This window comes from Panthera tigris, chromosome A3 (assembly GCF_018350195.1).
Source record: "Panthera tigris isolate Pti1 chromosome A3, P.tigris_Pti1_mat1.1, whole genome shotgun sequence".
NCBI classification, from domain to species: Eukaryota; Metazoa; Chordata; class Mammalia; order Carnivora; family Felidae; genus Panthera; species Panthera tigris.
Genome location: NC_056662.1, coordinates 63665390 through 63677420, shown reverse-complemented (window position 1 = coordinate 63677420; position 12031 = coordinate 63665390). Strand labels below are relative to the sequence as shown.

General features: G+C 35.3%; 1 protein-coding gene across 10 annotated transcripts in view; it reads left to right on the top strand.

Annotated features, from left to right (window-relative positions):
• PREPL (prolyl endopeptidase like) overlaps nt 1-12031 on the top strand; it is an 84684-nt gene that overhangs the window by 7935 nt on the left and 64718 nt on the right. For 8 of the 10 annotated variants that reach the window (XR_006215679.1, XR_006215680.1, XM_042981307.1 and 5 more), the window contains 3 exons: nt 8841-8963; nt 10632-10698; nt 11234-11440. Coding sequence is in view for 8 of the 10 variants with exons in the window: in XM_007097844.3 (XP_007097906.1) it covers nt 8841-8963; nt 10632-10698; nt 11234-11440 (397 nt within the window). In the remaining 2 variants the exon portion in view is untranslated. Of the gene's footprint in view, nt 1-8264; nt 8327-8840; nt 8964-10631; nt 10699-11233; nt 11441-12031 lie in introns of all 10 variants that reach the window. The other 2 variants (XM_007097847.3, XM_007097845.3) reach the window with 2 other exon arrangements.

Below are 12031 nucleotides of genomic sequence, written 5' to 3'. Positions count from 1 at the left end.
GCTTCTTGACTCCATGTTTTCCTGGTTTTCTTCCCCCCCTTACAAACCTGTCTTCAGTCTTCTTTTCTAACTTTTCTTTCATAGGACATCTACATTTTGGAGTTTCCCAGGGCTTAGTCCTGCCCCTTTTTTCTCTCTTTAATTTCTTCTCAAGCAGTCTTATCCATTCGTATGGATTTAAGTATCGTAGCAGTTATTCATCCCAGACTCCCCTCTGCTACACAGTATTTTGCAGCCTACCTAATTAACACTTGCCAGTTGAACATCTTGCAACAAACTTTCCACAGTTGAACTTCCCCAACCCAGTTCTACTTTTCATTGCTGTATACTCAGTTGTTCACAACTGGAAACACAGAAGTTTTTATTCTTCCCGTTCCTTTACCTGCCATCACTTCACTTAATACTGTATCCCAAACAGGCTTCATGATTTTTGCCATATCTCAATAGCACCAAGGCTATTGTTTACTTAATTATTTTAGCTTCAACTTCTCTTATTCCAAGGAATAAATTCAGTAAATGATGTGCAAATTGATGTGCTAGTTTTATTCTTTCTAATAAAATGTCCACATATCCCAAATCCCATATGCCATCATGTTGACATGCTTTCAGAAACACTGCACCAACCTCCAATATATATATTGCATCTATTTTTCTCTGTCCATACCATTACCTTTATAGCCATCTTTCACCTGGACTGCTAGTAAAGCCACCTAAACAGGCTCCTTGTTTGCCCTCTTCTTCCCTTCCAACCCATTTTCCATACAACTGGAAAAATGATCTTAAAATATAAATTAAATGATGTCCGTACCCAACTTAAAATCCTTCCAGAATTTCTTACTACATAAAGATAAAATCCAGTTTTCTAATCATGTCCCCCAAGGGCCCGTAGCATTTTACACTGTCTTATTTCATGTCACTTCGCTCCCCGTCCACCTTGGTAAAGCTGCGGTGATTATATCCCAGATCAAAGAATACAGCTCTTTCCCATCCATCTTAGGGCCTGTACATGGCATTCCCTTTAGGTCACTTCTACATGTCTAGTTTCTTGTCCTATTTTAGGTCTTGATAAATGGTACTTCCTAAGAAAGTACATTTCCACTTATGGTGATCAAAGTAACTTCTTCGCTTTGTTATTTTCTACTTTAGCTTTGTTTTCTTCCTGCCACTCTAATTATTTCATTGGTCATTTTCCCTTTTTATTTTGTGTTCCTAACTGAAATGTAAAATTCATAGGGCGCCTGGGTAGCTCAATCAGTTAAGCATCAGACTCAGTTCTAGCTCAGGTCATGATCTCATGGTCATGAGTTAGAGCCCGGCATCTGCACCCAGCATGGAGCCTGCTTGGGATTCTCTCTCTGCCCCTCCCCAGCTTGCACATGCATGCTTGCTCACTCTCAAAATAAACCTTAAAAAATAAAATGTAACATTCAAAAGGGTTTTGGTCCATTCCTATCTTGTTCAATATTGTTTCCCTGTTTCTGAAACATTGCATGACAGTAGTATTAAATGAATGCCTGTCCCCATAAATATGGGCCTACGTCAGTTTTAAGAATGCCATTCTGTGGATTGCAATATAATTATTGAACCTACCTCCCGAAATAAAGGATTGAGCTAGACAAAAAAAGAAATGATCATGTAGTTAAGGTCCTGCCAGGCAGCAGGAGCACCATGTGTAAAAGCTTCAAATCTAGAGAGGGCATCTGTACAAGTAGTGTAGCCAAAGTGGTCAAAAATGAACCAATAGAAGTAAATAGCGGCCAGAACATGTATAGACAATTTTGTAAATCTTGTGAGAAGTTTAAACTACATCCTAAAAGTAACAGAAAGCCATTGAAAATCAGGTGCAGTCAGATTTGCATTTTAGAAGAATCACTCTGACAGAACTGCAGAAAATTGATTGGAAGTAGGAGGCCTTGCCGGGAACTCAGATGCATGAAGATGAGAGTCTAACCTAAGGCCATAGCCATGAGAATGGAGAGAAGTAGATTTGAGGAAAGATTAAAGAGCTAGAATCACTCAAACTTCTTCATTATAGGATGGTTACATTTTATTGTGGACATCTTAGTAGAGGAATAGAGAATATAGGTTGATAATCCCTCTTCTGTTTGCATTTTAAAATTCAGAAGCCTCTTACAGAAGTTGTTTTAACTCTACCCCCATCCCCCACAAACTGACACAAAGCTATTATAGTTTTTATCCCACTTAATAGATGTTTTGCTCCAAAATCATCTGTGTTTCATTACAAGATAGTGTCCCCCACCACCCCCCCCCCCACACACACACACACACTTACTAGGATAGGCACCGTATTAACTTTGCAAAATCATTAAATTCCAAAGCACATCTAGGCATCATTACGTTTCAGATGGACTTAGGTCATAGTCACAAGTATATACTCTGTTACTTAGATCTTAAGGGTGAGGACAGAGAAGAAATAGATATAATTTACTACTAAAGTGGAGATTTCTATAGACAGTTGGATATCTGAGTGTGGAATTTGGGAAGAGTTATCCATATATAGGTACTGAGTTTAGGCCATAAAAACCATACTTCATTTAATTGTGCTATTAACTATTATATAATTCCGGATTGTAGGGAGGGCACCTGAGTGGCTCAGTCAGTTAAGTGTCTGACTCTTGGTTTCTGCTTAGGTCATGATCTTACGGTTTTGTGAGTTCAAACCCCATGTTGGGCTCTGCGCTGCCAGTGCTGAGCCTGCTTGGATTCTCGCTCTCTCCCTCTCTGCCTCTTCCCTACTCATGCTGTCTCTGTCTCTCTCAAAATAAGTAAACTTTTAAAAATAAATAAATAAAAGAATTCCTGATTACATTCACATGCTAATGTTTATCAAATTAATTTCTGAATTGATAAAACCAGCTTACAAACCAGGAATATGAGAGTTCTGTCTGTATCTCAAGTAACACTTGATATTATCAGACCTTTTCTTTTTTCCCCTTCCAACAGGTAAATATATCAGTATGTCGAGTGTGTCATTAATATTCAGTGTCCTGATTAGTGATAAAGTTGAGGATTTTTTCTGTGCTCATTAACCCGTTTTGTCTTCTTGAATCGCATGTTCACGTCCCTTAACCATTTTTCCAATGAGTTTTCGTTTTCTTACTGGTTCATAAGAGGTATTTACATGTCCTTTGTCTTGTGTGCTGTAGGTATCTTTTCTGTATCTTTTCTGTGCTATGTGTTTTCACTTTGCTTATGATGTCTTATTTAAATGGGTTTTTTAATTTTTATGTTTTATGCTTTGTTTCATTTTACTCAGCAATTATTTGTTGCACCCCTACTCTGCACCATTCTAGCAATTGGGTATATAGCGGTGAGCAGAGGAAACAAAAATCCCTGCCGTCATGAAGCTTATTCCAGTTGAGAGAAGAGAGAAGAGCGAAAAAGTATATGAATAAAATATAAAGTATGTCAGAGGCAATAGGTACAGTGAAACATAAAATAAGACAGGGAAAGAATGAATAGGCCATACTGAGATAGGGAGAGTTGTTATTTAATAGGATGGTCAGGGAAGGCCCAACTGAGAAGGTGACATTTGAGAAATAGCTTGAAGGAGGTGTTTGGGCATAGGGCATAGCAGGTTCTAAGAAGCAGAGTTGGGAGCAAGCCAGTCATGTTCAAGCAATATCAAAGAGGCCAGTGTGGCTCAGACTAAGTGGGTGTGGGAGGAATATAGTAGTAGATGGAGTCAGCAAGGTAGTGAAACAAGATCCTTTAGGACCTTGTAGACCATTGCAAGCATTTTCCCTTTTCTTCTTGAGCAAGATGGGAAACCATTGGAGGGCTTCGAGTCAAGAAATGATATCTGACTTTAGGCTCATGCTAGCTCTTTTGTTGAAAATAGCTTATGGAAGACAGGAGCAGAAGCAGAGAGCATTTAGGCTTTTGCAGTAATCCAAAGGAGAGAGGATAACAGTACCACCAGAGTAGTTCCAGTACAAGAGAAAAAGTGGTCAGATTCTAGATGTATCTTAAAAGTTGAAAGGATTTGCAGATCACTTGGTTGTATCAAGAGAGAAAAGACTGGTTTGAAGCTTGAGCAACTGGAAGGACAGAATTGTCATTTATCAGGATGGGAGTGATTGAAGAACAAGATTTTTTTGGGAGAGAGGATACATGGGGAGACTGGAAGTTCGGTTTTGGACATTTTTTGACATACCTATTAGTCATCCAAAGTGCAAATGTTGAACAAGTCCGTTGGATATAGAAGTTCAGCTTATGCAGGGGAAAGTTCAGACTAGAGATACAAATTTGGGAGTCCTCAGCATATAAATAGCATTTAAGGTCACAAGGCTGGATGAGATCATCAAGGGAATTCGTGCAGACTGTAGATGAAGAAATGGTCCAGGGCATGCTGATGTTAGGAAGCCAGGAAGTAGGAACCCATTAAAGAGACTGAGAAGGGCCAGTGAAATAGGAAAACAGTGAAAATGAGGTGTTCTGGAAGTCAGGTGAAGAAAAGTGTTTTCAGGAGGAGGAAGTGATCAACTGTGGCATGATGCTTATAGGTTAAGTAATATGAATACCTAGAATAACCTTTGTATTTTGCAGTGCTGTGGCCATCAGTGACCTTAACAAGAGAGTCAGTGGAATGAGAAGGGCAAGGAAAAGGAAGAAAGGAATTGGAGGCAGAGAGCATAGGAAACGGTTACTTCCCTTCGTTTAACAATCACTTTTGAATAACAAAATAGCGAATATAGCTAGATATTTTAAGTAAATATAATTAAGATTATTAAGACGTGTTTCACAGATGCTAAATAAGGTGTGTACTAATATGAATACACTTCAGGTATGTTAATTACAGATTACATATGGTCCAGTGTAAAACAACAGAGACTGTTTATCAAGTCAAAGAAGTTCCTAGTTTTTCTAAATTCTCCATTCTTAATTAACGTTTTATCGTTTTTTTAAAGTGCCTTGATTATTTTCTATTTTTTTCTGCATTAATTGAAATGGCCCTAAGATTTATCTCTTTTATTTGTGTTAGATTACAATAATAGATTTTGTAATATTGAACCATCCTTTCATTCTTAAGATATATCCTACTTGGTCACATAGGATTTTATTATTATGTTACTATTTTTCATTTTGTGCTTTTTAAAAATACATTAATTCATTATACTCTTGGGTTTTTTAGTCTATATTTTATGATAAGATTGATATTTAATTGTCTTTTATCGTCATTGTCCAGTTTTGGTTTCAAGGTTTTATTTGCCTGATAATATGAATAGTTTTAAATAGTTGACATTGTTTTCTTAGCATTTGAAAAGATCCTTGAAGATTTAAGAAAACAACTTTTGAAAGCAACTGGGTTTGGTATCTCTTTTAAGAGGATACTTAATTACCACTTAATTTCTTTGATAGTTATTGGCTTATACAGCTCTTCCTTTTTTATCCATTTTTAGAATTCATTTATTTTCTGGGAAATTACTCATTTATCTGTTTTCAAATGTATACACACAAAGAACTTTATTGTGATTTTTAAAAATCTGTATTATATCTGTAGTTATACCACCTTTTTCATTTCTAATATTCTTTTGAAAAGAGCCAACTTTTTTTTTTTTTTTTGAAAATTTTATTTTTGAGAAAGAGAGAGAGACAAAGCACAAATTGGGGAGGGGCAGAGAGAGAAGGAGACATAGAATCCGAAGCAGGCTCCAGGCTCTGAGCTGTCAGCACAGAGCCTGATGCAGGGCTCCAACTCACAAACTGTGAGATCATGACCTGAGCCAGTCAGGCACTCAACCGACTGAGCCACCCAGGTGCCCCGAAAAGAACCCACTTTTTATTTTGTTGATCTTCTCTAGTTTCTTTACCAATTTCACTGAAACCACTTTATTTTGTTTCTTTTACTTCCTTTAGGTTTACTCTCTACTCAAGTTGAAATGCTTCATACTGCATTTCACAGGACCTATAATGTCAGTCTTTCCTACTATTAATGATGTTAAGTTTGATAATTTTGGTTACAGTAATAATTGCTAGTTCTCCATACATAAAGGGACCTTATTCCCTTTGCAGTTACTAAGTAATCAGTAGGGTACTACTTCAGTACTGTGTTACCCAACATCATTTCACCTAATACGTTTAACAACCGTTGATGATCTTTACCCTGATCAGTTGTTTCACTGGGGTTGCTAATGATTTTCCTAATTCTATTATTTCTACATTTATTAGCTGATATTATTTTGTAAAGAAGAGTTTTCTTTTTTGTTGAACTCTTTTTTCACTTTAGTGTGTTTGGAGAGTTTTGTTTTGGTTTGGTTTTTCAACTTACTTTGAATTTTTATATTTTTCAGGGTAATATCAGTTTTAATCATTATTTTTTTTGATGCTCAAATTGTCCCAGATGTAGGAACCTCTACAGACGGGCCCTTTTAATGCAGCTCCATTAATCTTTGGGCATTTCCTTGCTTTCTGATTAGCCTACTTTTTACTCTCTTGCCCTGGACTCGGAATTAGCCATTTATTAATGGTACCATCTTGACTAAAAGCTGTCCAGTATTTTTCTACTGTGTGATTTTTTTGGTCTTTAGAATTATGCATTTTTTGCCATAATGAAGTTCATATATTCCATCCTCCTGTTTCATAAGTTTCATTGTTAAAGTGGTTTTATAGTAGGCTACCTGGAAGGTAAAGAGTGCTTTTTTCCACTAATGGAGTCTCTCTTGATACTGTATATGTAACCTTAAAATTTTAAGTTAAAGCTATCCTCACCTCAGCTCCATTAGGTAGTATATATGCCCTTCAGACCAGTAGACTATTAACATATTAAGATACTTGGCTGTAATAGGTAGGTAACCTAATGATAATGCTAAGTGGCATTGAAATGAAAACTTAAAACACCCAATGGGTATTGTTGGGACAGAACTAAAACCAAGAACAACTTGGAATACTTGATGAATATTGTAGAAAACCTCAATTTTTTCTGGGAGTAATTCTTCTTAAGGAATTATTTACAAAGCTCTGAATTCTTCCAAGTTAAGGCATTTAAAAATCATACTGCTTTCAGGGTTATTTTGGTTCAGATAAGCTTGGTATATTTGGATTTTTGACACAGAAAAAGGTTAATCGAGAATAAAATGGACTAAGAGAACAGGTATTATACCCAGTTCTGTGCCTTTAGCCCTGTGTTAGCCATGGCTCTATAAGAATGGGTATTAAGAAAAAGAAGAATAGTTATTTAAAAGGAGATGCAGAATGTGCTAGAAACTGCAAGATAGAAAGAGGTACTCCTCATAGCTATCCTAACTCTACTTCATAGCTACTCTACTTGAGAAGGTCCGATGAAATTACAGAATAAATAAGCAACATATCTGGAAATGAAAAAACAGCTCCTATCGCTAAGTTACAGTTTGAAGATAGATTTCTAATGATCTCCTGATTTGTGTTTTGGATGATAATAGGAAATTACTAATACAGATATTTCACCTCACTACTCTAAAGATCAGCTCTAGATTTTGTGTAAATGCTAAAAAATAAATGAAAAATAAACATGAGCCTCCAGTATTTGATTTCAAATAATTATTCAAGCATATTAAGTGTATGATTGAAGTAGAGACTGAATGACTTAGACTACCATAACAACAATTGTTCCTAATTGGAATCTCATCCAAATCATAAAGCATCTCGAAAAGTCCAAAAGAAAAACTTAGAAAATGATCATTTTTCCAGTAATTTGTTTTGGTGATATTTCTGTTTTATTCATGTGTTTAATTTTAGATTTTAAACTGTGACATAAATTGTATTTATAGCTTACATTCTCTACAGTGTTGGTAAAGTATCATGGACACACTTGTGCAATAAATACTTACCAGCTGTTAGAGGTCCTTCCCAAAGGCTTAGTGCCCCTCTGGCACAAATCACTGTACAGTTGTCGTCTTGGGCAGAAAGCTGACGTTGAAAATCTTGGCTAGAATTCTTTTTGCTTAACCAAAGAAAACCTGTGGAGTTTTGAATTAGTGAACCTTGTTTGTGTGATAACTGAGGTTTCTGCCTTATCCAAATTTTAATAATTCATACGGCATTTACATGCTCACCAGAGGTCACCTAAAGCCATTAGCTTTTCATATATACTTCCGATAAGACACTAAATGCTTCTTTAGCTATAATCTGTATCTCTGCTCGTGGTTATTAATTTTCCATTATTTTTTCTTATTCTTGTATACAGTGAACATACTATTTTTTCCTTAAACTTAAAGAGAAGCTCTTTTTTAAAGTATTAATTAACCTTTTGATCTGATAAACAGTTCTATTTAGGAGATTCCTTATCCCCACAAGAGAAGAAAATTGCAGCTAATAAAGATATAAAGTAAGACACATTTCCTGTAATACTTGCTGTGAATAGAGTAATAGTGAACATTTACTAATAAAGATAATGCCTTCCTCTCCCTTTGAACTGTCCTTCCTTTTAGGAAGTATTATAGTACTTTATAAAACTCAGTAAACAGATTTTTCTATCTCTTACACCTGACTACTAAATGTGTAAATATCCTTTCCTGCTTAATTTTGTATAAATCTTACAGTATTTCTGAACATTCTTCAGTGCTTCTTAAAGCTTCTGCATCTTAAGGACTAAATACGTGTAAATTAATAGTATAGCCATCAGGTGTTCACCTTATTTTATTTGTTTACATCTTTAAATGAAAAACAGGGGATTGTTTATTGAGGTTAAGAAACATCATTTATGGTGAAATACATATTTCATAGGTTTAAACCTAACATTGTAGTACTTGCATGAAAAGTAAGTAAGGACGAGCTCTAAAAAGCAAAGGTTTTTTTCTCTAGTTTGAAATATTATGATCATACCAGTAAACTTTTTCCAGGATTTTCTGCCTATTAAACAAGAAAACAAAGACTCACTTTCAGAAAACATGGATGCATTTGAAAAAGTGAGAACAAAATTAGAAACACAGCCACAAGAAGAATATGAAATCATCAATGCAGAGGTAGGATATCTTACTTTTTTTTTTCCTACATCTCATATTACCAGTCAAGATGCAAATGAAGTACTTTGTTTTTTGCGTTTTTTTTTTAAACTTTTTTTTAATGTTTATTTTATTTTTTGAGAGCGAGACAGGGTATAAGTGGGGGAGGAACAGAAAGAAAGGGAGAAAGAGAATCCAAAGCAGGCTCCAGGGTCTGAGCTGTCAGCGCAGAGCCCGACGTGGGGCTCAACTCACGACCTGTGAGATCATGACCTGAGCTGAAGTCAGATGCTTAACCTACTGAGCCACCGAGACACCCCGCAAATCAAGTGCTTTGTGAATTTAGACATAAACCCACATCAAAATTAGACCTTTAATATATGCTGAAAAACTTAAACAGAGAATAATCAATGTGATTTTTAAAATAAACAAAGGTCAAAGTGAATTTCCAAGCTATTGTGTTAATTCTATTTTTTGGAAACAACCAGTTCTTTTTTAAAATGCTGTTAACAATTCCAAGGAGAGGGGCACCTCGGTGGCTCAATTGAGCTAAGCATCTGACAGTTGACTCTTGATTTTGTCTCAGGTCATGACCTCACAATTCTTGAGTTTAAGCTCTGCATCAGCACAGAACCCGCTTGGGATTCTCTCTCTCCTTCTCTCTGCCCCCCTGTGCATACACGTGCACTCTCTCTCTATCCCTCTCAAAGTAAACTTTAAATTAAAAAATAATAATTTCAAGGAAAAGTTCATATGAAACCATCATGTTTTTATTATTTGAAAAGTATCTGATTGCCCTGTCTACACTTTTTTTAATAAAAGGAATTCACTTGAAGTAGTATAATACCACAAAAGCCAAGTATTTGATGTTTTATGGTTACCACAGTCATAAATATTCAGTTGAAACAGATTGAACATGCATGTTGCAAATTTCCCAATAAGACTGGAAAATAGAACCACAACTTATAAATGAAAATCATATTCATAGGAGAATGGAAATAGCAGTAGGTTAAAAATCAGGAATCCAGATTCAGAATATGCCATTTACTAGCAGGTGATAAATGCATCTTGGGCTACCTGAAATCCTGTCGATCAGTCAGTTGCATTTAATATGTAGGTATTAGACAAGAGCACTATTTATATATTGAGTAATATTCTCTCGATCTCAAATTGTGTATATCTGTCAACCTGGAAGATGCTTTGTGTGAAATCAAATCGAAACCATGGACAGTTGGTAGTGACTGCATACTTAGAGGAAAAGAATCTCAGCAAGTTTTTGACCGGATTTTCAGAGTAGTCTGAGCCAGAAATCTGCCTCATTTTGGATTACCTTAAAGCTGCATTCAATCTCTATTAATTGAATCCCACCATAGGGATGTCAGATACTCCCAAATATACCTAAAGTGATTTATACAGTCATAAGAACCCACATAGATTTTGTTATGCCTTCTCTTTGTTGCCTCCTACATTTATATGTTAGAAACTTCAGTGATTATGAATGTATGAAAACCATATCTTAACCACTGTGTTGTAAAAAGTGATCCATTTTGTTATTTGTTATGTGTTCATCCATAGACTTAAGTAGGTCTACTGAAGATTTCATTTCTTCATTTTAAATGGTCAGATCATTAAACAATTAAATTGTGTTTAAATAATTATTAAATAAATCGTTTGTTTCTTTTTTGTCAGGTGAAGCATGGTGGTTTTGTTTATTATCAAGAAGGTTGCTGCTTGGTTCGTTCCAAAGATGAAGAAGGTACACCACAGTTTTCCCATTTTTATTTTTTAACATACTCTGATTTTTTATATTTCACGTATTTCATAGGAAATTTGGTATTAATTTCTTAAAGGTATAGAAAAAATTTTTTTAGATTATTTCTGCATTTAAAAAAAATAACTAGTTAGTATCTGGGTTTACTTAAGATATAGTTAACAGGTACATCCAAAAGCTTTGGTGGGGAGAATGGAGGTGGGAACCAGCATTTTTTTTAATATCTCCTGTATTCTGTTGAAATAATAACCCTTTAGGTTCTATATGATCTATAAATACTAGACTATATTTATCAAATAATATCACATAGGCTGATGTGTGGAATAACACTGAATAGCATAGGACAATAATAAATAACAAAATGCCAGTTTCTATGCAAATAAAGCTGTTATCAAGGCTGAAGGAGGCTGGATTGTATCCTCTTCTAGAAGGGGAATGCTAATTTAAAACATTGAAATACTAAAGATTTTTTTTAACTACATCTTGTGGAGTTATGACTTTCATACTTGTCTTTATGCAGCAGATAATGATAATTACGAAGTTTTATTCAATTTGGAGGAACTTAAATTAGACCAGCCCTTCATTGATTGTATCAGAGTTGCTCCTGATGAAAAATATGTAGCTGCTAAGATAAGAACTGAAGATTCTGAAGCATCTACCTGTATAGTTGTGAAGCTAAGTGATCAGCCTGTAATGGAAGCCTCTTTCCCAAATGTGTCCAGTTTTGGTAAGCCACCAAACAAAACAGTCTTCTGTGTTATGACAACTGTAAGAGAATTGTCAGCACTTTTGAAACGTTTTTACTTGTCCATGTGAGTGAATAAGAAAGTGAATGACTAATCCTTTTATCCCTATGGACCCAAAGCTTCCTGTGTGTCTCTCATTCAGGAGACCTTGCCTTCCTTAATTATATATCCAAATTCATGTTCATGTTTTTTAAAGTACTACAACCAGAATCCAGGCTGTACAGTTTATTTTGATATATCAATAATTCTTTGCAAATTTATTAACTCAGATACATTTTTGCACATAAGTTGTATCTTAATATGTTACTGAACTTTAATTTTAGGTATCTATTTTTTAAATTTCACGTTATCTTGTCAACTATTAGAGCAAATTGCCCAAGGTCACTACCGAGAAACTTTGGAAGATGTTGAGCTAACTAACTCACTAACAGAATTTGTCATATTTTTACTAGTAGAACTAACTTTAAATTTTCTCTTTTATTGGGGCACCTGGATGGCTCAGTTGGTTAAGCGTACAGCTTCAGCTCCAGTCATGATCTCACCATTCTGAGTTTGAGCCCCGCGTCAGGCTC